At 60.0% G+C, this 21,201-nt stretch overlaps 1 protein-coding gene across 1 annotated transcript; it reads left to right on the plus strand.

The window, feature by feature from the left end:
* The first annotated feature begins 283 nt into the window (after nt 1-283).
* GDF6 (growth differentiation factor 6) lies at nt 284-18,876 on the plus strand. Its single transcript, XM_041768518.1, has 2 exons — nt 284-775; nt 15,793-18,876. The coding sequence occupies exons 1-2, from the start codon at nt 370-372 to the stop codon at nt 16,689-16,691; spliced, it is 1,305 nt and encodes a 434-aa protein (XP_041624452.1). The 5' UTR covers nt 284-369; the 3' UTR covers nt 16,692-18,876.
* The last annotated feature ends 2,325 nt before the right edge of the window (nt 18,877-21,201 follow it).

The raw sequence follows: 21,201 nt of genomic DNA on the forward strand, positions 1-21,201 counted from the left end.
GGGGCTCCGGCGCCGCAGATGCCTCCCGCGCTCCCGGCCCGCCGAGCGCGCGCCCTCCCGCAGCCCCGAGCGCGTCCCCACCGCACCCGCGCGCCGCGGCCCCGGCCCCGACACCTCCGGGCCGCCCCGCCGGCCTCTCCTCCCGCCCTCCGCTCCCTCCCCTCCCCGCCCTCCCCTCCCCTCCCCTCCCGGCGAGGGGCGGGAGGGGGCGTGGCGGGGCCGCAGTTGGTGTGGCTGGGACCCGGCTCCCTGCACTCGGAGTCCGCGCGGGGAGCCGGGCCCGGCCGCTGTCCAGCCGCCCCGCGCCCTCCGCGCCCGCGCCCCGCGCCCCCCGCGCCCGCGCCCGCGCCCGCGCCGCCGCCTCTCGCCATGGATGCGCCCCGGGTGCTGCTGTCGGCCGTGTTCCTCGTCGGCTTCCTGTGGGATCTGCCCGGCTTCCAGCAGGCTTCCATCCCCTCGTCCTCGCCGTCCGCGCAGCCGGCCGCCGCCAAGGGGACGCGGAGCCGCAGGGACGGGAGGGCGCCGCGGGACCGGGCGCCGCGGGAGCCCCTGGAGCGGGAGCCCCTGGAGCGGGAGCCCCTGGAGCCGGAGCCCCTGGAGCGGGAGCCCCCGGAGCCCCAGCCCCCCGGCGGGGCCGCGCGCGCGGTGCCGCACGACTACATGCTGTCCGTCTACAGGACCTACTCCATCGCCGAGAAGCTGGGCATCAACGCCAGCCTCTTCCAGTCCTCCGGGGCGGCCAACACCATCACCAGCTTCGTGGACAGGGGCCGGGGTAAGTGCCGAGGGAGGCGCCCCACGCCCGGCCCGAGCTCCGCGGCCCCCGGCGGGAGGCTGCACCGGCGGACCCCTTCTCCCCGACACCTCCCCTTCCTTCCCTTAAATTGTTTTTCTCAAGCCCAGTACGTTTCTGAATGTGGCTGCAGAGTTGTTTCCAGTTTGCAAGCCTCCCTTCCTGGCTTCCTTCTTTCCCTCCTTCCCTCCTCCTTCCTTCCCTCCTTCCCTCCTTCTTTTCCTTCCTTCCTTCCTTCCTTCCTTCCTTCCTTCCTTCCTTCCTTCCTTCCTTCCCTCCTTCTCTTGTCTTTTGCAGAAAGCAGCGTGGTGGCCTCTAGTCCGGTGGCCGGTGGAGGAAGCGTGGAGGGGGCGGGGGGGGGGGTGGAAGGCAAATGACTGGGTCCGCAGCGGGGCCGCGGGGGGACTGACGGCACCCGGCCGGGGGTCTCGGGTCGTGCCTCGGGTCCGAGGCCTGAGCTTCGGCGGCGGGGCGGGGGCGCGGGGGGCACGGGTGAGCCCGGAAAGCCGCGAGCCCCCATCGGCCCGGGGAAAGCGGTGGATGCAGCTCCCGCGGGGGGAGGAACGAGTCCGCGAAGGGCGCGTGGCGGCGCCCGGCCCAGCCCGCTGCACGGGCGCTGAGCCCGGGGCTGCGCTGATGTGGGGATCGGCAGCCGGCGGGAGCCCCGCGCGCTCGGCGGTCCTTGCTCGGAGGCGGCGGCCGGGTAGTTTAAGCTCTGCTAAGGCAGCGGCAGCAAGGGCACAGGGGCAGGGGCAGGAGCATGGGCAGGAGCAGGGCAGGGGCATGGGCAGGAGCAGGAACAGGGCAGGAGCAGGGGCAGGGCAGGGGCAGGGCAGGGCATGGGCATGGGCAGGAGCAGGGCAGGGGCAGGGGCAGGGGCATAGGCATGGGCAGGGGCAGGAGCAGGAACAGGGCAGGAGCAGGGGCAGGAGTAGGGGCAGGAGTAGGGGCAGGAGCAGGGGCAGGAGCAGGGGCAGGAGCAGGGGCAGGAGCAGGGGCAGGGGCAGGAGCAGGGGCAGGGGCAGGAGCAGGGGCAGGGGCAGGAGCAGGGGCAGGAGCAGGGGCAGGGGCAGGAGTAGGGGCAGGGCAGGGGCAGGAGCAGGAGCAAGGGGCAGGGCAACTACAGGTAGCAGCTTGTCGGTACTTAGCCCATGGGTGCAAGGATATGCTCCACCTTTCCCTGTCGGGCATCGCTCGTCTCTCCTCTCCGAGCTTCTCCCGGGGCCCTGCCCCTGGTCCCCTCCCAGGGCGAGGGGCGCGTGGGTGGGTGCCCGCGGAAACGCTCGCGCCCGCTCCTGCCACCCGCGTTGGGCCGCGTGCTGAGCGCCTTGGTCAGGACCTCGGGCGCCCTGGTTCCCAGAAACCGAGGAGGGATCCACAGGCACCAGGAGCTCGGCCCCTCAAGGTGGGAGACAATTCGGAGAAAGGAGACCGAGAGGGGAGGGAGGAAGGGGAAGGACAGGGAAAGAGGAGGAAGGGGACGCGAAGGAAGCAAGGAGGAGGTGGAGCGCTGGAGGCAGCTGCGCAGCATCCCGGCCGGACTGAGCGCCCCGCTGCGACCCTCCGCGCCCTGGCTTCCAGGTCCGGGAAAGCGGGGTCGCAGGGGGGCGGCTGCCCAGGCTGCTCCTGCCCACGCGGGGGTCAGCGAGGTTCACGAGCTGCTGAAAGGTGCGGGCGGCAAATCAACGCCTGCTATTTTATGGCGGGTTTAGGGCTACACAAGTCACCTTGGCAGGCAGCGCGGCGGGTGCGGGCCCGGCCCCCGCGCATACCGCCCGCGCTCTCGCCGTCTGTGCCCGGCCTCGCGCGTCTCCGTCCGCTCCAGTCGCGCCCCCCAGTTAGGGACCGCCCTTCGCGCCCGTGGTGGGGACCCGGGAGGCTCAGGGAGGGTCGCCGCCGGGCCTCTCCCGGGGGCAGGCGGCCGCAGGTGCCCCCTCCCCACCCGCGGGCTTGGCTCGGGACCTGGGGAGCCTGCGGGCCGCTCCCGGGCGTCTGCGGAAGCCCGGGGCTCGCAGGCCGGCCTGGGGGGCTCGGGGCGCTGCAGGGAGGACGGGGCCGAGGTCTGCGGGCTGCCGCACCGGGGGTCCACCGGGCCCGCAGCTGGGAGGACGCCTGGGCGCTGCCGGGTTCCCAAGGCCGTTGGTGGACGGGGAGGCCGCGCGGCTCGGGGTGAAGGAGCGCAGCCCAGGGCGGGAGGGGGCGCGGAGGGGCTGTAGCAGGCCGCAGCGCCAGCCTGATGAAGGAAGGGAAAGCCTCACTTTCCCTCTCACTGATTTTGATTTGATGTGTCACCGGCGGTGACCTCGGGCTGGACCTTCCGGGGCTTGCTTAGCATCGGGCCCCTGATTGGAGTGTTTCAACTCAGCGATCTAATTGAGGGTTCATGTCATAACACATCAAACGGTGTCTAGTCTCCCGTGATGGAGGGGACCTGCCAGCCGCATCCCCGGCTCCGGGAGAGGACTTCCGCGCCTCTCACGTGGGGACTCTGGGCCGCCGAGCCCTCCTCTCCTCCTCCCCTCCCCATCCCTCCCCTCCCCCTCTCCATCCCTTCCCCCTCCCCATCCCTCCCCTCCCCCTCTCCATCCCTTCCCCCTCTCCATCCCTCCCTTCCCCCTCTCCATCCCTCCCCCTCCCCATCCCTCCCCGCCCCCTCTCCATCCCTCCCCTCCCCCTCCCCATCCCTCTCCTCCCCCTCCCTCCCCTCCCCCTCCCCATCCCTCCCCTCCCCCTCCCTCCCCTCCCCCTCTCCATCCCTCCCCTCCCCCTCTCCATCCCTCCCTTCCTCCTCTCCATCCCTCCCCTCCCCTCTCCATCCCGCCCCCTCTCCATCCCTCCCCCTCTCCATCCCTCCCCCTCTCCATCCCTCCCCCTCTCCATCCCTCCTCCATTCCTCCCCTCCCCCTCCCCACCCCGTGGATGGCGGGGGAGGCGGGAGCCGGGGCCCGCCCACCGCTGGGCCGGGCCGGGGGACTTGGCGCCTCGCCTCGGGATGTTTAAATCGCCGTCGAGGGCGGCGGGCTGGGCCTGGCGGAGCAGGGGACCCTCAGGGGGAGGAGTCCCGAAGTCCTGGAGCTCCTGACTCACGCACAGTATTTGTAAATAGCCTTCCTCACCCGGGAGCCCCTGAACCTCAAAAGTTAGCCCTCAGGCTGGCGATTAAGAGTGGGTGAACTTGGATAAAAATCCATCCAAATGAACCGGGGGAGCACTTTGGGTCTTTAAAGAGAGCCGGTTCCACCCTTGCCACCTTCTCCCCCTAACACCCAATAAGGAGACCTTATTGCTAGGTTTCTTTCTTTCTTTTTTTTTTTTAAATGTTCCTCCTTTCAATTTGCTCCCCAAACATCTAGAGGTGATAATCAACAAATACTGAGCACTTACCGCGTACCAAGTATTGTGCTAAAATCTGTTACCTGAATTATTTCATTTAATTCTGACAACAATCCGTCGGGAAAGTGCTTATAATCACTGTTTTTACAGGTGAATTAAGGAAGACAAAGAGGTTAAGCGAGTGGCATAAGGTCACCCAGAGGAATGAAGCAGGTAGCCAATTCTAGATCCCCCATGCTTAACTGTGGCACTATGTGGATAGGGTAAGGGGTGAGGAGGTTTCTAAAGGATCATGGCAGGAAGCCGGAGTAAAAAAAAAAAAAATGGGCAAAGTTACCACTCAGTCTAATATTCTTCTGTGATTTCTTAAGCCTGAGCTTGGAGTTGGAGCGGAACTTGGGATGTGAGAGTGTGAATCAGTGCTGGGCTTTTGCTTCCTCTTTGTACTCTCTGTCAAGGCACAAGCCATGCTACCCCTCATCTTCAAAAAGTCCTCCTTATCGGGTTTTCAGCACGACTTTGGATCCACAAAGATGGAAAGTGTGTGAGTGTGTGTGTGTGTGTGTGTGTGTGTGTGTGTTGGTGCTGTTATAAGATCAGAGTGGATCAGGTTGGCTATAAAGAAATTACAGTTAGCACATGATAGAACCATTAAAAGCCACTAGTCCTGGAGCCCTAGGGCCCCCACCCTGGGGCCTGGGAAAGGCAGATAATTGGAACTTCTCTGAACTGAACAAGGCTGGGGGGGTGGGGAAGAGAAGAGAGAGACAAACCTCAGATTTTATGTACTGAGAAGTGCCACTTAATTCCAGTGAGAGGGAAAAAACCCTCCGCCTTGGTTTTGGAGGAAACCAAGATGGGTCCAGCAAATACTGCTGTGAGTTTGGTATCCAGATGATTTGGAAATAACAAGATTCCTACAAAAATTCTTTTTTTTCTCTGGTTATTGATGTCGTTACAATAGCCTTCTCAGAAAGGAGGCAGTCAGGAACAGATAAAAACCAAGAAAACGAGATCGGGACATCCTTGAGGAACTCGACACCGTAGAAATGAATCGCTGGAAAGTTTTGCCGCTGATTGTCCGCTTCTTGGTTTACCTTCTGGGCGGTGATTATCCAGGGACCGGGCAGGACCTTGTGGGGATAGCCGGGCTGCAGGGAGGGCATTCGAAGGGCTGCAGAGTTTCCTCGCCATCGAAGGTCGGCTGGTACAGCACATTTGTGCAAAACAGCGAGTTTCTGGGTGGACCTGGGCCGCAGAGTGGCATAATCGGCGCAGCAGCGCTTTTGCCCCGACCCTGTTGTCGTTGGCAAACGGAAAATGAAATATAAGCAGGGAAGTATTTTAATGGGGACGGAGGGAATTCACAACTGTTAATTATTTGGTGACCTTGTATTAGATTTGTTTGAGTCCCTTATAAAAACACTAATGCAGACCAGACGGCCAAGTGAGGAAGCCGGCAGAAGGTTCCAATCTAGGCTTTATTTCCCCGGAAAGAGGGAGCAGCCTTGGAAGAGGATTGCGTGTGAGGGCGCGCCCGCGTGAGCTCCGGCGTGGGGTCTGCAGCGCTGTCTGGGTTCAGGATCTTCCGCAGGGCGACTGGAAGGGCCTGGAAAAAGGCCTGGGGTGAGGGAAGGAAGCCTGAAAGCTTGTTCTTCTCTGCTGGTTGGAATGATTAAAACATTCTAGAGGCCGCAAACCACAGAGGCCTTGGCCGTTGGCTTGCTGTGAAGTATCAGTCGCTGTCACCGCGTCCCCAAGGCCCAGGGGCTGCCCTGCGAGACCCTTCCCAGGGCCGCCTGAGCAAGCAGGCTGAGCACCTAGTGCCTCGTGCAGCCAGAGTGCAGGGGGCCAGCAGTCAGGGCGAGCTTCCTCTGCAGGGGCGGCTGCTCGCAGGACGACTCCGAAGGTTTCCCCGCGCGGGGGGCGCGGGGGGCGCGGGGCGCGCTTGGGCTCCGGGAGTTTGCGCGGTGGAGCTGCTGGTGGGGGAGGGGATCGAAGCGCGCTCAAACAGCCTGGTCCTTTCTCCACATTAAAAAAAAAAAACAACCCAAAACCCCTAAGCCCGAGTCCCCTCTTGCGCACAACCGACGAAGACAGGCAACCTGCGAGTTTGCGCGCCCCGGGACCGCGGGGACCCCGTGCGCACCCCGCGCGCCGCCGGAGGCGCCTAAGGCTCCCCGCGCCCTCGGGGTCCCCGCGTCCTGGGAGCGGGAGCGTTGCCTGGGGCGGCGGGGGGCAGGAGAAGGGGGAGGCCGATGTGGGAGAGCGAGGACCAGACCGAGGGTAGTGGAGGCCCGGGCGCCCTTCCACAGGGGGGCGGGGGAGGGGGAGGGGGCGGGGGCGGTACCGAGAGGCGGTGGTTCCGTCCGCCGTCGGGTGTGGGACAGCCCCGGCCGCCGTGCGCTCTGGACCCGGGACGCGCCCGGTTCGCGGGAACGGGGGCCTCCGCGTCCTTTCGTTGCCCGGCACCGGCCCCTCCCCGCAGGCCCCTCCCCGCCCTCCCCCTGCCTCTCTTAAAGCCCGGGCTGTTTATTTTTAAGCTCAATGGCGGTTAAGTGGTGTCTTCTGTTTACAGGAGTTAAATAGGTCGTCGTCGGCCTAATGGGTTCCAGGGTTGCCGCTCGGTGCCTTCCAGGACAGTCCATTAGCGCTGCTGGGGGCCCGGGTCGGGGGCGCACGGCCGGCGGGGGGGGCGGGGCGCGGGGGCGGTGGGGGGGCTAAGTTAGGGAGCCCGCGGGGGCGGGGACGGGGGGGCGTGCGGGAGGGGCGCGGGGGGGGGGGCCTAACTTAGGGGCAGGCAGGGGCGGGGGCGGGGGGGAGGGGCGCGGGGGGCCTAACTTAGGGGCAGGCTGGGGCGGGGGCGGGGGGGGGGCGTGCGGGAGGGGAGCGGGGGCTGCTAACTTAGGAAGCCTGCTGGGGCTGGGGCTGGGGCGAGGGCGAGGGCGGGGGCGGGGTCGCGCGGGGTCGGAACCCAGGGCCCGTGGACGGAGGGTCGGCAGCGCCACCGCGGCTGTCCCTTCTCTGCGGCGTCCGCCCCGAGGGCAGCCCGGGGTGAGCGGGGCCCAGGCCCCACCGGCCCTTCCTCAAAGCTGAACCCCGCGCCCCCGCTGAACCCCGCCGAACCCCGTGCCCCCGCAGGACCCCCGGGCACTGAAGCCCTCTCCTGAGAGCCTGTCCACGCTGCAGCCCAAGAACCGGGCGGGGCGGAGGCACCACTTAAGACGGGAACCCTTTCTGCTTTTGAGCCCCAAGTCCTCTGGCCACAGGCCCCGTCGTGCCCCGCCCCCCGCCCGCAGGTTCTCCGCCGCCCTTCACCCCCCCCCCCCCCCCCCCGCCAGCCCTCACCTCTGGGCCCGGTGGGCTCCCAGCGACGCCCCGGCCAGGCCAGCCGTGCAGCGAGGGCGCGTGCGCACCCCTGGCCTGGGCCCTGCGCGCAGTGACCTTCGAAGGATATGGGGCGGACAGGCCGAGGCGGGGGGCGGGGCGGGGGGCTGTGCGGCTTCGCTGCGGCTTCTGCAGGGATCCTCTCATCCGCAAGGATGTCAAATTAAGATCTGGAAGCCCAGGGGGAGACTGCCCTGAAGAGACCCGGTGTGCTGCTCTTGATGGAAGGCTCCTGATCTGCTCTCCGGGTTGGCGCCTCTTGGACCCCACTTTACAAAGGGATCCATTTCATTGTAGAGAAACACCAGAGTCTCCTGGGAGTCCTGTTGGGGTGGAGGTGCCCAGGGCCCAGGGGACCTCGAGGGCAGGCCACGCTCTCCTGCCAGACCGGGCCTCACACTGCTGAGGCTCAGGCCGTGCAGGGCTTCCAAAAGTGAGTTCAGGCAGGTGGCATCTGGGGTTCACCTTCCCACCCCTCCCACCCTCCTTCGTTTGCCTCTGGCTGGGCCAGAGCTTGGTGGTGTGCAAACGCTGGGATTTCTCTGTGGGATCCGGGCCAGCCACCAGCACATGGAGACATCCGCCAGGTTCCGAAGAGAGACCACAAACACCTCCCCAGATTCTGTGGAGGATCCGCTCGGGCCTCTCTGACCCTTGAAAGGCAGAAGGAAGCTGAGCAATGCAGGGTGCGGCATTGGAGAGAGCACGGGGAAGCCGGGAGCTCTAGAGAGACACTGGACAGGGGAGCGTGTGGCAAGGACGCACAGCCAGCAGCTGCACACTGGGCCGCCTCAGGCGACTTGCTCTGGGTCTGGGCGCTGCACTCAGCCTGAGGGGCCCATCTCCTTGCCCAATATACCTGGCCCTTTGCCAGGTGAAGAACGTCACCCCCACCCCAGACTGGCTCTATGGACAGACTGTGCCCCCAAGAGGGCTCCACGGTGGGAGGTGCAGAGTAGGGCAAGGAGACTAATGCCCAGGCCTCTCAGGGCTGCCTCTGCCCAGCCAGGGAGCCAAATGGATTAGTATATGGGCTAGCGCTGGCCTCGAGCCCGCGGAAGAGAGAACCTGCCAGGAGGGACCTATCCTTGACGAGGTTCTGGCTACAGGCTGGTGTTCATGTGGGAGCGGTGAGAGACCTCAGTGGTGGATGACATATGACATAGGGGCACTGGAAAGGATCAGTGGGACGGTGGGGAGCCCACAACCCCCTGGGCCTCGCCCTTCCCTGGACCCCAGATGAACAGGAACTGGGAGTCCTTGCTCCTTTCTTTAACACTTCAGCCAGCACCTTTCCTTTGCTGGCTTTTGGAGACCCTCCAGGAATAACTGGACTGCATCTCCTCAGAGAAGGCCAAGAGGAGAACAGGTGCATCCTCTGCCTCCTTGGATGTGGGGGGTTACAGTAACGTCGCTGCACTCATCAGGTGCCTCTGTGTGCCAGGCGCAACGGCCCAGGGTGCCTGGACTCCCACCTTTCCAGTGACTCTGCAACGTGGGGGACGGTTCTCCCGTTTTACAGATGAGGCATGTGAGGCTGGGAGGGGTGATGTGACAGAGAGTTTCCGGGGTCACCCAGCCAGTGAGCCGCAGGTCGGAATTCAGATCCACGTCTCTTAGACTCTAGATTCCTGTGCTAATTCCACGTTGTCAACAGTAACCAATATTTTCACAGGTCTTCAGACAAACATCTTTCCTACTCTGCCTCTCACTTGCTACCCCTCCCCCAGTGAATCTGAGCTGGTGTGATCCTCATTTTGTAGATGGGAGAATTGTTTCCCTATAGGTTCTCTTTCAAAATTGTGAGCATCCCTTCAGTTCGGCTGTCTGGGAAGTGATTTGCCTCTAGGAGACCAGACACTGACTCCCTGTCCCACGCACAGGCTGCGCAGAAGACAGGAGCCTTCTCTGGCTTTTCACCAGAGCTCAGGGCCTAGGCCGGCCAGGGTGGTGGCACAGGTGCTGGGGCCAGACCGCCACGCCTGCCTCTGAGCATCTTGGGCCAGTCGCTATCTAGCAACCTGTATTTTGAGTTTTCTCGTCCACAACGGGAGCATAGCAGTGATATCTTTTTCTTTTCTATACTTAGTTTTGAGGTTTAAATGAGTTATGGGAGTTTAGATCATGTGCAGCAAATGGCACTCGCTGCACCAGTGTCTGCCAGTACGGTTTTTATTCTGGCTGGTGAAGCCAGAGCTCCCTGGAGACGGGGAGTCGTGTGGCTTGCCTCCTGGATCCGCCCCGCAGAGGATGCTTAGTGAGCGCAGCAGCCTGCAGCGGATGGCAGCAGAGGCTGGCCTCAGGACAAGAACACGAGGGGATGCTCAGGTTATCACTGTGTCTCCGGAGAGAGTAATTGTTGGGGAGCAAATTACTCAAAGTCCTTCACCCCAGGAGAGAGGGTTGGTGGCTTCTTTTTATGGGTCCTGAACACCTGACTCTATTTCCAGCCTCGGGGCGGTGCTGAAGCTCAGTGACTCCAAATCAAGCCATGAAACCCCTGCGTTGAGGTCTTCTTCCTTCTAGTAAGGGGGAAAAAAAGATCCTGAGGGAACCCGATTGGCCTGGAGTTGATGGCATTGGTGATGAATGTGTGTCGCGTGTCCTCTGCACCACCGCGTGTCAGAGCCTTGGAAGAGGGCGTGACCGCAGGGGGGTGGGTGGAACTAAGCCCTTCAGATCAGGTCCTTGGCTAGTCCCAGACGGTGGAAGGTGAAGGTAGCTCGCAGAGCCCCAGGTGCCCCAGCTGTAAACCGGTGTGACGGTGGAAGGTGCCGATTCAGGGACTGGCCCATCAAAGCCCCGCCCGGGCCTGGCACTCAGGTGCGCTCAGGTGCACCCAGGTGCACCCAGGTGTGTCCAGGTGCGCTCAGGTGCACCCAAAAGCGGCCAGTGGGGCTGTGGGCTCAAAAATGGGGGTGAGGTTGGGGGGGGTGTAACTGCAGAGACGTCTGGGCTTTTCTTTGCACAGGTGGGTGACAGTCCGGTGGCTCCTGTCCCCACCCTGAGGGAAGAGGGTAAGCCCACCAGGGTCTTGGCCCTCTGAGCCGCCCTGGCCGTGGGATCGCCTTCAGAGGACGCAGGGCGGGGGTGGGCATCACCAAGAATCCAGAGGATGGGACCCCGAAGTGCAGGGACGAGCTCTCTGGGGGAGGGGGCTCCGCGGGGACACCTCCTGGCGGCCAGTGACAGAAAATCCTGCCAGGGCTCTCAAGAGGGACCTCAAGCAGCGCACAGATCTGGGGGGAAAATGCAGGGCGGGCCCTTCTTGCCCCAAACCAAATTGTTGGTGGGTTTTCGGAAACCCTCCACGGGGTGGCCCAGAGGAGCTGGTCCCAGAGCCCTGGGGGCCCTGGAGGCCGCACATCTCCCACCACAGCTGCGTGTCCCTGGCTGCGGTGCCCTCCTGGGGCTCAGGTTCTGGGGTGTTGGGGCCTGGGGTCTGGTGCGCTGAGCATCCTTCCCTTTCCCACCTGCTGTTTGAGTCTTAGCTTCCCCCAGCCAGGGCTGAGGCTGCCCCCGCACTGCGGACTGTGCCTTTCTAGGACAGTTTTCTCATTTAAAAGGGGTGTTATGGTCCCTGCCTTGCAGGTAGTTCTTCTGTGTCCTCATTTGTTTCCTTTTAAAGTTGTTTATGGAATTCCCCACTGGACGTGCGTGTTTGAGGTGTCCTCACCTCAGCGTTTGACCGGCTTGCCCTTAATTCAAAAAAGGCTGACCTATTTATTATGGAGACTTTCCTTCAAATACGCGGATGGTTTGTTCCTTCCTTGGTCTCTTCTCCCCTTCCTCCCTCCAAGGCCACCTGGGAAAATGGGTAAGCGCAAGTCCAGTGATTGTAACTGGAAAGGTTTGTGTGTCTCAGACCCACAAACACTGAGTTCGCCAGGCTTGAGCCAAGGTCTGTGCAAATTAAAAGCAAAATATAAAGCTCCCATGATTTATTACTGATTGATTTCGATTTAAAGGCCTAAAGCTTAGGATGCACTTCTGAGTTGTAAAAAAGTGCCACAAACAGAATGAAAGGTGCTTGTTTCTGGTGAGGGGGATGGGAGAGAGCGTCATTTGATGATCTCAGCCTTCACTTAGGCAGGCCTTCACGGGAGAGGAGGCTTGTGGGAGGGCGTGTGAAGGGCTGGCTTCCTACCCACAGGCGGCAGGGCCGCCGCAGCAGGGCCGGCTCCGAGATGCCAGTCTGCAGCCCCAGTGTCTTCAGGGTCACAGGGGATGGCGGTGTGTGCACTCCCTGGGTCGGATGCCTCCTCTGGGCTATTTCTGTGATGCATGGCTCCAGAGCAGGTCTGGGCAGGTGGGGAATGTGGTCTGTAGGAGAGCTGCACAGAGTAGCCACCTTCTTGGACCCTCTGTTAAGGGGTTAGAGGTTCTGGAGACCCAGCGAGAGGACATGTGGCTGAAAGAGTAAAAAAAAAAAGAAAATGTGAGTGTGGCTGTTGAGGTGGGGGAGCAAAAAGGAGCTAGACTTGGCTCTGGTGAGTACCACCTTAGACCCTGCCCTGGGTGCTGTGCTTTGGAGGACCCGGTTTTGCTCCACCCCCAGTGGTGCCCATCCACAGGGTGGGGAATCTGAAGAGCCAAGGGGACCTGCTCATCTACACGAGTGGTTCTTAAAGTGGGATCCCAGACCAGCAGAATCAACGGGACCTGGGAACTGAAGACAAATGCAAATTCTGGCCTCCACAACAACCCCTGGGGCTTGAGAGAATTTCCATTTCTAACAAGTATGATGCTGGTGGTGCAGACTTAGGAACCCCTACAGGTTTAGTGGCCCAGAGAGCCCCTGCTCTACTGAGGTACCCACATCATAGAGCTCTTGCCCCCATAGCCCAGCCCCCTTCCAGGGCCCGGGCAGCTGCTTCATTGGGTCTGTCCTCCTGGGAGTGTGTCCACACCACTGACACATGCCTAGGAAGCTTGGCCCTGTGAGCAGGGGTGTCCACAGTCATGCGGGTGAAGCCATTCAAACTGTGGATTGGAGCTGGTGCAGGAAGAGAAGGGAGCAGGTTACGGTCTGAGTCCTCCCTTGAGCCCCGCAAAGATAGAGCTGGTGCTCTCGCTAGAAAGAGCGGCAGAAAGCCCAGGGCTGCCAGAGCAGTAGAGCCCCCTCCTTACGGACGCTTTCCTCTGTTTTGACCGTTCTTGAGGACTGGAGAAATGTGACTCAGCGGTGGAGACTAGCTGTCATTAGCCCACACTTAGAGCGAGAGAGAGAGAAAAGATTTCTCTCCATGTCTCATGAGAGAGAAATAAATCATTAGCCTCTATATCTCCCATCTATACTCTCCAGCCAGTGACCAACTGTCTCAAGAGTCATGTAAGCAGAGGTGGCAGGGATGTCCCTAGGGAGTCCATGTCTCATTCCCAGCAAGCCCTGCAAATACAGTTTGGACGGGACCCCCCCCACCCCTTATGCCCCAGCCATTCCCCTTTGGTTGCTCCCGAGCTCTGGTGCCCGTGCTCTAATGGAGAGACAAGGGGGCAGCGGGGCTCAGGGGCTAAATGCTCCCACTCTGGAGTTAAGTGGCCTTGAGTTTGGATCTCGGCTCTACCACTTATTAGCTGCCAGACGTTGGTCGTTAACTTAGTTTCTGCAAACCTTGGCTCTCCCACCTGTAAAATGGGAGCCACAGGAGTATGTGTCTTGCAGGACTGGTCTGTGCTTGTGGATAAAGTCAGGATGAAAGAGATGTCAGCCCTCACGATGTGTAGCTGGTGCAGCGAATGCCTTCGGTTTGTCCCTCTCATCACATCCTCAGTTTGGAGAGAGAGAAATATGAGAGGCAAGAAAGCAAAGCCTCAGGCACTAGGTCCAGAGATCTGGGTGGTGGCTGAGGGTTGTCAGACGCAGGTTTCTTTAAAGGAGGAGAAGAAAGTGTGCTGAGTTCCCACTGATTTTAATGTGACCCTGGTCGGTTTGAAGGTCTTGGCTTCCATAAATCAACCGCCTCCAGCAGCTTTTCCCTCTTCACCTCTCTAACCCTTCCCACAGCTCCATCTCAGGTTGGGACATGTGCCTTAGAGGGAGGTAGCCGGCCCTGCCATGGGCCCAGACTGGGGTCTGGGTGTGGCTGAGGCTCCAGGTCCCATGCCCTGGGGCTGCATCTGGATGGGCAGGGAGGGTCCGACCCCGGGACCCAGTGACACTTTTACTATTGAAATCCAACCAAACTTTACTAGCTTCTGGGGAAAGCTTGGGGGGCTTTGGGGATTTTTGTATTTGCTGGGTTGTAAATATTTTATGAGAAGGCAGCCCAGGAAAATCTGCTTAGCTTTCCGCCTTGCATATTGAAGTGGGGTTGGCTTCATGCACAAATGCGTCAAAAAAGAAGTCAAGTTTCGCCTTGGTCCCAAAGAATTCCTCTTGGATTTTAAAAGCCTGTTATTTTATTTCCCTGCAACACCTCCCCCATCACGTGCCCTACATTTCTTTTTTCTTATTTGTGACTGAAAAACTCATCTTTAAGATTAGTTCCAAAGCAAAAAGATTTCAAGTTGGGTGAGCGGGTGGAGGGGGGAAGGTCACTGTGTGTGTGTGTGTGTGTGTGTGTGTGTGTGCTTGGTTGAGGTTTTCTCCTAACTGATGTGTTCCTCATAGGCTGCAGGATCTTCTCAATGGATGGATGCCTGGTGTGTGTGTGTTCATTTGCTGCCCCCCACACCCCCCCCAACTTCTAAAAGCTTCATTGCTCTTTTGTTGTTAAAATGGTTGGTGACTTTGAAAAAGCAAGCTATCGAGCCTTCACACAGCAGATCTTCATTCTGTCCTCTCTGTGCTGGGCTTAAATCCTTCAGCAGAGCGTCTAATGGGCGGACACTTGGGACACCCCAGAGCGGTGGTCTAGGGGAGGGCTGCATCTTCAAATCCTCTCGGACCTTAAAAACCAAGAGCACAACAACAAAACTAGCGAAAACCCAGTGCCTGGGCTCTGTCCTCAGATATTTCTGCAAGTGGCTAAGGCCAGCCCTGGCCCGAATAGATGGTTTTAAGGGGTCCCCAGAGTGAGAATAGCTTATGGAGCAGCAGGTACTGCAGGTCTGGTGCAGCTGGACCCCCGCCCTGGACGTGACAGGGCCGAGGCCACTCGGAGGGGAGCCCCTCCGCTGGGGCCGTGCTGGTGGCCCAGGGAGGCTACTTGAGGTCAGGGTGGTCGCAGAGGGCCCCCCGGAGGAGGTGACATCCCGACCGGGACGCGCGTGTGAGCAGAGCCCGCAGCCAAGGGCGGTCGGGGAAGCGCGGCCCGGGCTCAGGGCCACAAAGGGCACATTAGCAGCGACGCGGGCTCCTGGGGGAAGACCCGGGAGGCCGCACCCCTGCCCAGGCAGCCTCCAACTTCCACCCGGGAGCCCCGCCGCGGGGGAGGGGGCCGCGGGGTGCCCCCAGTTGCGCACGTCTGGGCGGGGGAGGGGGCGCTCAGAGGGGGCCACCCGCCCTCTCCCGTCCCCTCGCTCCCCGGGGCGGCCTCGGTGCAACCTCCAGCAGGACCGCGCCCCTCCTCCTCCCCCTGCTCCAGGCAGCCTCGATGCACTCCCCAGCAGGACCTGCCCCCCACCCTCGCTCCTTCCCCCCCTGCTCCAGGGTAGCCTCGAATTACCCCCAGCAGGACCCTGGGGAGGCCCATCCCCGCTCCCTCCCCGCTTCCTCCCCCACTCCCTCCTCCCCTGCTCCAGGGCAGCCTTGATGCACCCCCAGGAGAAGCCCCCTCCTGCTCCCCCCACCCCCGCCCCCCTGCTCCTGGGGCGGCCTCCATGCACCCGCAGCAGGACCCCCCTAGCCCCCGCCCCGCCGCCCTCTGCTCCCCGGGGCGGTGGCAATGCAGGACTCCCCGCCCCCCCCGCGGCCTCGGTGCACTCCCCCCACTGCCCCGGGAGGCCTCCATGCACCCCCAGCAGGACCCCCCCGCCCCCTCCCGCCCCCTCGCTCCTCTGGCCATCTCAGTGCACCTTCCCCCAGGACTCCCGCCTGCCCCCCCCCCCCCCCCCCGCTCTTGGGGCTGTCTCGATTTACCCTCCAGCAGGATCTCGCCCCCCCCCGCCCCTCCCGGACTCCCCGCCCCCCCCCCCCGCGGTCTCGGTGCACCCCCGTCCCCGACCCCCCCGCGGCCTCGGTGCACCCCGTCGCCGCCCCCCCCCGCCCCCGGGGCGGCCTCGGTGCACCCCCCTGCTCCCGGGGCGGCCTCGGTGCACCGCCCCCCCGCGGCCGCGCATCCCCGGCTCGCGTCCCCGCGGGGCGAGGCTGACTGTGGCCCTTGTGTCTCCGGCAGACGCCGCCGCGCGCGCCCCGCTGCGGAGGCAGGAGTACGTGTTCGACGTGTCGGCGCTGCCGGAGCGCGAGGAGCTGCTGGGCGCCGAGCTGAGGCTGTTCCGCCGCGCGCCGCCCCCGCCCCGGGGCCCGCCGCGGCCGCTGCGCCTGCAGCTGTCGCCCTGCCTGTCGCCGCGGCTGCTGGGCGCGCGGACCCTGTCCCCGCAGGGGCCGCCGCGGGCCGGCTGGGAGGTGTTCGACGTGCGGCCCGGCCTGCGCCCGCCGCCGCGGGGCCCGCTGTGCCTGGAGCTGCGCGCCGCCTGGGCCGGGGCCGGGGCGCGGGGGCCGCGGCCGGGGTCGCCGCCGGACCTGCGGAGCCTGGGCTTAGGCCGGGGGGCGCGGCGGCCGCAGGAGCGCGCGCTGCTCGTCGTGTTCTCGCGCTCGCGGCGCCGCAGCCTGCTGGCCGAGGCGCGGGGGCGGCCGGGCGGGGGGCGCGCGCCACCCCCGGGGGCCCCGCTCGCCGCGCCCTGGCCGCCCCCGCCCGGCCGCCGGCGGCGCACGGCCCTCGCCAGCCGCCACGGCAAGCGGCACGGCAAGAAGTCGCGGCTGCGCTGCGGCAAGAAGCCCCTGCACGTGAACTTCAAGGAGCTGGGCTGGGACGACTGGATCATCGCGCCGCTGGAGTACGAGGCCTTCCACTGCGAGGGCGTGTGCGACTTCCCGCTGCGCTCGCACCTGGAGCCCACCAACCACGCCATCATCCAGACGCTCATGAACTCCATGGACCCCGGCTCCACGCCGCCCAGCTGCTGCGTGCCCACCAGGCTCACCCCCATCAGCATCCTGTACATCGACGCGGGCAACAACGTGGTCTACAAGCAGTACGAGGACATGGTGGTGGAGTCCTGCGGCTGCAGGTAGCGGCGACGCCCGGGCGCAGCGTGGGGAGCGGACGCACCGACGGACAGACGGACGCACGGACGCGCGGACGCGCGGCGGGGGGGGGGGGGGGGAGGCCCAGCGCGCCCCCCTCGGGGCCCTCCCACCTGCCGGCCCAGAGGGAGATGCGGACTTTCACACCTTGCCCGGCCACGCTGGAAGAAAAGGAGCCCGAGGAGGATTGCCTTAGGGTTTTTTTTCCCTCCCCCTTATTGCTGTGGCCTTGGATTTTCTTGTGCACCTCGCTCGCAGGTTTTGATAGGAGGTTCGGGGCAGAGAGACGCCTACCTGGCTCTCCACCGCCCCCACGGACTGGAGAATGTGTAGCTCAAGAAGAGAAACAGTGTGGGATGAAGGATCACCCCCCTCCACCCCTACCTCCACCAGCACCCCCTCCACCTCCACCTCCACCAGCACGCCCTGGTGTGATTGCTTCCTGCCCCAGTGAAGAAGGTGGGGGGTCTTCTCCGGCCCTCACAGGGCCTGTGCCGTGCGAGCTCCCAAACCCTGAGTATCCACCTAGAGGAACTGCCCCAGCCCTAGGGAACCAGGGAAGGCCCTGCCCGTAGGGGACCTTGCTCGGCAGATCCCGGCCTCTCCCACGGCGGGCGGGCGGGGATGGCAGCCCACATCTCACTCAAGGAGGCTCAGGTCGCCGCCTTTACTGTTGCTCTTTCTGGTAGGGGAAAGGGGAACTGGTATGGATGGAATGACAAGAATGAGTCCAAATGGAACCCCCTGAAGGATAATGAGAAACCACAAGGCTTGCCTCCGACGGGCTGACACTGAGGGGTGTTAACCAGGCTGGAGGTAACCCAGGAAAAGCCCTTTTGCAGTGTCTGTTTCTAATTGATTTCTTTGAACAGAACTTGCCAAAATTCAGACATCCCCTTTTAAGGGGAAGGTGATCTTCCAGCTAAACAAAAAGCGAGCAGGGCTGGGAAGCTGTGTAACTAAGGTAAGAGGTGCAGAGGAGGGGAATCAGGAAGCAGAGGGTGAAGTCAGGAGGGAAGATGCTGGGCCCCTCAGAGGGAAGGACGGATGGATGGACAGACGGGGGAGACAGGGCAGGCCAGAAGCAGGGAAGAGAAGGATGAAAGGGGACTCAGCTCCCTGTGGCCAGAGATTTCTTTAGAATCTGTGTTCCCTCCTCTCTCTCGAACATTCCTGAAAGATTACCAGCCAGCAATAGCCCAGGGCTCCCCCAAAAGAATTGTTTCAGATTGTAATTACCAGTTAGGCAATGTTTTTAAAACTTAGTAATGAGAAACTGTGAAAAGAGCAAAGTGTTACATTGAGCTTGGGGTGGGGGACGGGGGAGGGACAGTGAGGAAGGAGGCAGGGGTGGAATTATTCATCTTTCAGAAGGAAGCTGGAGAGAGCAGCGCCAGGCCATCTAGATACCCATTCCCAGGCTGTCAGACACAGGACCTTTCCCCAGCCTGCAACAGTATTAATTTGCAGACATTGCCCGTAAGCAGGCCCTTTGCAGAGTTAGTTTCCTTCTCATCTTTGACCATGAAATGGTTTAAACAAGGGAACCAACCATTAAAAAAAAATACAAAACTTTTTGTTTTTCCTAAGTGGTTTTGCTCTCTCTCAATCTAAACCTGTTGCTGGTTTGGTTCAGAGAACTATAAACTGTCCAAGAAAGGGTGAGAATGATAAGAAATGCTAATATAAAATGCTAAGTGAAAAAGAAAAAAAAAAAGACTTGGCCAGGAGAAATAATTTAAAATGCACATTTGCTTTGGATGCACTGTTGTTCTGTTAAGGCTGTATATATTTGTTTATTTAAGGTGACTGAAAGTGCAAAGAGGAAGTGGACAGCATGCAATTCATCTTAATGTACAAACGTTATATGCACTCAAATGTTATAATTTCTAATATTTTTAAAGTTTATATTCGAGTTGTACAAAGTTAAGCATTAATCAGATATTTCATTCTTTCATAATGTTATCATTTTCTTAAATATTATTACAAAATTTTAAGTCTGTCTAATGGAGAGTTTTTTTTTTGAACTGTCTACCTCACTATAATACAAGTATTTACAACACTAAAGTTACCAGAGGTTGATTTTATATTCAAACATTTTTTTTTTATAATACACTTTTCCTGGATGATACTCAATCTAATGCTGTATTATTAAACTCATTTCCCCCCTTAACAACTCGGCCTGGTTTATGTGGATCTGTTTAGGAAAATCCTTTTCTCGAGGAATTACTGTCTATGGTGTTTTGGTCCAGTATGGGACCGGATGTCCGCAAGGGCACTGATTACTTAGATGTGCATCACTTAGAGCATTGCACTTTTTCTTCCTAACTCTTCCACGAGTCTTCATGAAATTTTCACTCCCCGGAATAAAGCCAAATCCTTGTCAACCTGTAGAGCAGCGTTCATAAGCCTGTAACTCGTTCCAGCATATCGAGACCCCAAATAAGAGTTGGATTATTTCCGGGTGCCTTGGATGTTGAAGAGAAGCTGTCAGTCACTTGAGCCAACCGAGACGCCAGGCACTGCCGTCCACGTGGATGGCACGGCCCGCGGAAGAGAGGCGCTGTGTCTCTGACTGTGGGCTCCCGCAGATGAGGCTGTGCTCGCCATCCACGCCCGAGCCCTCCCGCGTGGCAGGTACCGGATGCACATGCATTATCTCATTTAAACTCCTCGGAAACTCCGCAAGACGGGGGCAGTATTTTATGCCCACTTCACAGGTGAGGAAACTGAGGTGTGGAGAGTTTAGGTAACCCGTGGCTGGTCGTGGCCAGGGCATGGCCCCTCAGCCTTTGACCTGGTTCTCCCAGACTCAAGAGCCTAAGGCCTTAGCCCTCTACAGTCTGCACCCTCGTCGCCCACCTGCTCTCCGACTGGTGCCTAAATGCCCGCATGGGGCATTGGCCGTGGCTCACAACCATGGGGGTCGCCCAGCTGTCCCGGGGCCACCAGCACTGACAGGGGTGGAGTGTGTGAAGTGCGTGCACCTGCTGGGATGTGGGAGCGACATGCACAGCTCAGGGCGTCCTCAGCATAGGCTTGGCCCCCAGAAACCCGTAGTCTAGGTCGCTGCTGGGCTTCTGTAGAGTCTCTACAGTTTTCTGGAACTGCCTGGGTGTGGTTTCTAGAACTGCCTGGGTGTGGTTTTGTGAGGTTTGGTTCTAGAAATAATGGTCAATAATGGTTGTAAGTGGCCTGTGTGGGACCGAGAAACATTTTCCCATGGAAACAATGTGGGTTTGAGTTTCCAGGTCACTTTGCATAAGTTTTATTTACCCAAATGGAACTTTTTAATAAAGCAATTTTGACTTCTGGGTCTTGGGAACAGATAATCACCTGGGAAAGAAAAAAGGAGGCTCCTGCTCTTTTTTTTCCTGGGTAGAGGCAGTTTTTGAAACCGTTGAGGATTCTTTGCATTTTTCCATCACCCTGTCTATATCTCTCACCCAATTCCCCGACCTCCCAACTGCCCCAGGGACTCCCGGCCCTACACTGTAACATATGTCCCCACTCCAGAGATCTCCCTTCTCTGCATAAACATTTCCAGCCCCGAAGTTATTTTGCCCTCTTGCCTCCATCGGAAAGTTTACTCCTTCACTCAGGTGGTAGAAGCAGCACCATCTGATTGAATCACGTGAAGGTGTAAATATCTCCTCGCCCCCTAACCTTGGAGACATCTGCATTTAAAGAAAAGAATCTTGGTTAACTCAGATTTCTTGTGAGTGATGTGAAAGACGGTAGAGAAGAGTCTGAAAAGTTCGGGAAGTTGGATGTGAGCTAGGCACTAATGATACAGGGTGATTGGACACCCTTGCCGATGTGGACTTTCTGAGGTCCCCTGGGGTCTAGTTTGAAGAGACTGTCCCTAGCTCACTTGTTTTAAAAATCAATATCCCATGTATTAAAGCAAAACGTTAAATAACTTTGCTGCTTTTTCTGAAGCTCTTGAGTTTAATGGGTGTAGGCCCCATAGAGAGTTTGTGGCCCTTGATTTTGCTCCTTGCTTGTGTTCTCAGCATCCAAACTGATGCCTGACCCACGGCACATGCTCAATAAATATGCGGAATGGATAAGTTTACGAATCCTATTTTGCTTGTTAATCTGATAATTTTAACAAGCGCTTTGAAGGGAGCCTTAGATTTATGTCTCTTCACCTCAGGTTGAATGGATCAACGTCCCTTAATTCTGGTTATAAACCTAGTTAACATACTTCCTTTGAATATTGTACACTGCTTTTATCAATTTAATATATTCAGTTTGCTTTTAAAGCCCTTCACATTTCTCTAACAGGAAAAACCTTCCTATGTACTTAAAGCACTCCCATTTAAAGCCAGTGAACTTCTTAAGATGATGACTTTTAATTTCTAGTAAGCATTTCAACACTGTTTATGTCATTCACTTATTCTTATTTTTTTAAAAGATTTTATTTATTTATTTGAGAGAGAGAGAGAGAGAGCATGAGCCAGGGTGGAGAGGGAGAAGCAGGCTCCCCACCGAG

This window comes from Vulpes lagopus, chromosome 9 (assembly GCF_018345385.1).
Source record: "Vulpes lagopus strain Blue_001 chromosome 9, ASM1834538v1, whole genome shotgun sequence".
Lineage (NCBI taxonomy): Eukaryota > Metazoa > Chordata > Mammalia > Carnivora > Canidae > Vulpes > Vulpes lagopus.

Bases quoted from the DNA above. Each gene is read 5' to 3' on its own strand.
- GDF6 (XM_041768518.1), top strand. From the start codon at position 370: ATGGATGCGCCCCGGGTGCTGCTGTCGGCCGTGTTCCTCGTCGGCTTC. The intron at 776-15,792 runs GTAAGTGCCGAG...TGTCTCCGGCAG, and splicing joins CTTCGTGGACAGGGGCCGGG to ACGCCGCCGCGCGCGCCCCG.